The 4,408-nt window shown below is 51.7% G+C and overlaps 1 protein-coding gene across 1 annotated transcript in view; it reads left to right on the top strand.

Moving 5' to 3' along the window:
* Positions 1-4,408, top strand: part of ATXN1 (ataxin 1) — a 27,657-nt gene that overhangs the window by 4,563 nt on the left and 18,686 nt on the right. Inside the window, exon 2 of the mRNA XM_011967944.1 lies at positions 4-1,245. Coding sequence (XP_011823334.1) covers positions 4-1,245 — 1,242 coding nt within the window. The remainder of the gene's footprint in view (positions 1-3; positions 1,246-4,408) is intronic.

Genomic DNA, 4,408 nt, shown 5'->3' with positions numbered 1-4,408 from the left:
CACCACCTCAGCAGGGCTCCAGGGCTTATCACCCCGGGGTCCCCCCCACCCGCCCAGCAGAACCAGTACGTCCACATTTCCAGTTCTCCGCAGAGCACCGGCCGCACCGCCTCTCCTCCAGCCATCCCCGTCCACCTCCACCCCCATCAGACGATGATCCCACACACGCTCACCCTGGGGCCCCCCTCCCAGGTCGTCATGCAATACGCCGACTCCGGCAGCCACTTTGTCCCTCGGGAGGCCACCAAGAAAGCTGAGAGCAGCCGGCTGCAGCAGGCCATCCAGGCCAAGGAGGTCCTGAACGGTGAGATGGAGAAGAGCCGGCGGTATGGGGCCCCGTCCTCGGCCGACCTGGGCTTGGGCAAGGCAGGTGGCAAGTCGGTTCCTCACCCGTACGAGTCCAGGCACGTGGTGGTTCACCCGAGCCCCTCAGACTACAGCAGTCGTGATCCTTCAGGGGTCCGGGCCTCTGTGATGGTCCTGCCCAACAGCAACACGCCCGCGGCCGACCTGGAGGTGCAACAGGCCACTCATCGCGAGGCCTCCCCCTCCACCCTCAACGACAAAAGCGGCCTGCATTTAGGGAAGCCTGGCCACCGGTCCTATGCGCTCTCACCCCACACGGTCATTCAGACCACACACAGTGCTTCAGAGCCACTCCCGGTGGGACTGCCAGCCACGGCCTTCTACGCAGGGACTCAACCCCCTGTCATCGGCTACCTGAGCGGCCAGCAGCAAGCAATCACCTACGCCGGCAGCCTGCCCCAGCACCTGGTGATACCTGGCACACAGCCCCTGCTCATCCCGGTGGGCAGCACTGACATGGAAGCGTCGGGGGCAGCCCCGGCCATAGTCACGTCATCCCCCCAGTTTGCTGCAGTGCCTCACACGTTCGTCACCACCGCCCTTCCCAAGAGCGAGAACTTCAACCCCGAGGCCCTGGTCACCCAGTCCGCCTACCCAGCCATGGTGCAGGCCCAGATCCACCTACCCGTGGTGCAGTCCGTGGCCTCCCCGGCGGCGGCTCCCCCTACTCTGCCTCCCTACTTCATGAAAGGCTCCATCATCCAGTTGGCCAACGGGGAGCTAAAGAAGGTGGAAGACTTAAAAACAGAAGATTTCATCCAGAGCGCAGAGATAAGCAACGACCTGAAGATCGACTCTAGCACCGTGGAGAGGATCGAAGACAGCCATAGCCCAGGCGTGGCCGTGATACAGTTCGCCGTCGGGGAGCACCGAGCCCAGGTAATGTTGGCCCGGGTGGCACAGGGATGGGACATCATACTGCAACGCCGTCGTCATCTCCTGGCAAGACGAATTGCTTCTATGAGGCAGGATTAAGGGTTCTCAGGTACACCTAGACCTTAGACTCGGCCTTTCCCAACTGCGTTCTCTAGAAAAAATAAGCCCCACTTCCCCATGACCTCTGCTGTGTGTAATGAATTCATCTCCATGCGTGGAAAGTGCGGCTAGTTATGGAGTCCTTGAGACAATTCAGAAACTCACCACTCTAGTTGTTTCTTGAATTCTGTGGTTAGGATGAGGAACCCCGATTAGGAAAGGCTGCTGGACTTCAGGTCCTTCCAGCGGTCATTCTGCGCTTTTTCCTACCAGGAAAAGACAGAGGATGCTGCTGGAGTGAGTGGATTAGGTGCTGAAGCAATCACATCCCATTGCAACATCCATGTTTTAAAATGGATGCTGGGCGCAGTGGTATATGCCTTTGGTCCCGGCTACTCCAGAGGCTGAGGCAGGAGGATCACTTGAGCCCAGGAGTTCGAGGCTGTAGTGAGCTATGGCTGAACCTGTGACTATCACTGCACTCAAGCCTGGGCAACATAGCAAGACCCCGTCTCTAACATATATATAATGTCTTACTATTATTTAGGTATGATAAGGCCGACAGATAGATCAGGAGACAACTCTCTTTGATGAGATAATTTGTTATACTCTCTGATCCCGAGAGGAAGGGGCACTGTACACCAAGAAGTGTAGAGCACCATAAAGTGGGGGGCACCTGGGGAAGCACCAGGTGGGTCAGGAGGCGGAGAGAGTGAGGGGAAATATGGCAGACAACAGCCTTTATTGTGGTTTTCATGGGAGGCAGGATAAACAGGTTTAGGATTGGCTAGAGTGGATAATTCCAGTGCGCTCTGGGGCATAGGGGCTGTCCCTTGTTGTCTGGCAGCTGGTGCTGGGGTGATCGATACAGGTGGAAGGTCCAGGCACAGTGGGTCACACCTGTAATCCCAGCACTTTGGGAGCCTGAGGCGGGTGGATCACTAGAGGTCAGGAGTTCGAGACCAGCCTGGCCAACATGGTAAAACCCCGTCTCTACTAAAAATACAAAAATTAGCTGGGTGTGGTGGTGTGTGCCTGTAGTCCCAGCTACTCCAGAGGCTGAGGCAGGAGAATTGCTTGAACCCGGGAGGCGGAGATTGCAGTGAGCCGAGATCAGGCCACTGTACTCCAGCTTGGCCACAGAGCAAGACTCCGTCTCAGACCAAAAAAAAAAAAAAGTGAGCCCCAAGTGTGATGGACCAATATAGGAGTCTGTTGGGGAGTGGGCTCTGGATTGGTTAGTTTGCATATGAAAGTCAGGCTCCTAGGAATTAGCTCTGGACTGGTTGGTTTGCATATGAAAATCAGGCTTCTAGGAATTAGCTAATCCTGGGAGAGACTATACCTCTGGGATCCGCAAGACCCTAAAATATCAAAGCATCAGAAAGTAAAAGCATGGTTAATACAATCTGAGAAGTCAGGGCTGTCCCAGGTGACCTGCTGGGCTTGGGGTAAAGTCATCTGTAGCCAAGATGAGTCACTTGAAGTATGGTTAGCTGTCTTAGTTTCCACAGGCTCCTTCAATCCACCCTTTTCCAGGTTCTTAGATCGATTACATGCATTTATTCCACAGCCCATTTCTTTCACTGCCCAAGTTGCTGGGAGTCCAGTAGGTTCAGCCTGCAGCTGAGAGCTTTCCTGGCTATCGAGCTCACTTTCTACAAGTGTTTCCATCTAGGATTTGAAAACACTCAAATGGGACAGAGCCTCCTTCCAGCCTCCTTCCAGCTTGAGTTGAAAATAGTCATGAAATAGCTGCTGTTTGGGACATTCAGATAAAATAAAACAAGAAAAAAAGATAAACTAATTAATGGTTTGAATTATTTTGGGCTTTTTTTTTTTTTTTTTTTTCATTTTTGAGACAGTGTTTCTCTGTCTCCTAGGCTGGAATGCAGTGGTGCAGTCATAGCTCCCTGTGGCCTTGACCTCCTAGACTCCAGCGATCCTCCCACCCCAACCTCCCTAGTAGCTGGGACCACAGGTGCATACCACCATGGCCAGCTAATTTAAAAAGTAAAAAACATTTTAGTCGAGATTAGGTCTTGCTGTGTTGCCCAGGCTGGTCTCAAACTCCTGGGATCCAAGCAAGCCTTCCACCTCGGCCTCCCAAAGCCCTGAGATTACAGACATGAGTCCCCATGTCTGGCTTTTTTGAGCATTTTTTAAAAGCCCAAGTGAGCAAAGGACCAAATCAGTTTTCCAGAACTGCTCGTGAATGACAGGATGTGGGGGCTTGCACAAAGTCAGGGCCCCGCATTGCCGAGAGCTTTTAGCCCTGAATACTTTTCTTTGTATTATGAGATGTCACTGTAGGTTTACAGTCTTTGGAAGGGCCCAAGAAAGATTTCCCCAAAGATTTGATTTAAAAAAAAAAATCAGGATTTTTAAATAAATGACATAATAATAGAGCTCAGCAGCCCTCTGTAGTGGCTGTTCACTTCCTGCATGAATGAGGGGTGGGTACTAGGAGAAAGAAAATGCACTGCCGTGAGCAAAGTTGACTCTTCACAGACCCCAGGTGAAACACGGAAAATAAACATGAGCGAAAAGTCATTGCTTTTCAGGGTACTTAGAATCCTTAAAACATTTTTGTGAACAGAGGCAAGTGTGAAAAGAGGTTTTGTTTAGAAATGCGACCGGTTCCTTGCCGGCCAGCATCTCCTTCAGCTTGAGAACGAAGGCAAGACACTTCAGCTGTGGGCCACACCTCACAGGCCTGGCAGCCTCCGCAGAGCCCAGGCTCTTCTATTTTTTCATTTTTTATTTATTTTTTTTTAATTTTTATTTTATTTTTCTCTTTTTATTTTTATTTATTTATTTTTTGTTTTTTGGAGACAGAGTCTTACTCTGTCACCCAGGCTGGAGTGCAATGGGGTGGTCTCGGCTCACTGCAACCTCTGCCTCTTGAGTTCAAGTGATTCTTTTACCTCAGCCTCCCAAGTAACTGGGATTACAGGCGCAGACCACCACCCCTTGCTAATTTTTGTATTTTTAGTAGAGACAGGGTTTCACCATGTTGGTCAGGCTGGTCTCGAACTCCTGACCTCAGGTGATCCACCCGCCTCGG

The sequence above is a fragment of the Mandrillus leucophaeus genome, unplaced genomic scaffold (assembly GCF_000951045.1).
Source record: "Mandrillus leucophaeus isolate KB7577 unplaced genomic scaffold, Mleu.le_1.0 Scaffold82, whole genome shotgun sequence".
NCBI lineage: Eukaryota > Metazoa > Chordata > Mammalia > Primates > Cercopithecidae > Mandrillus > Mandrillus leucophaeus.
This window is presented reverse-complemented; position numbering and strand designations above follow the sequence as displayed.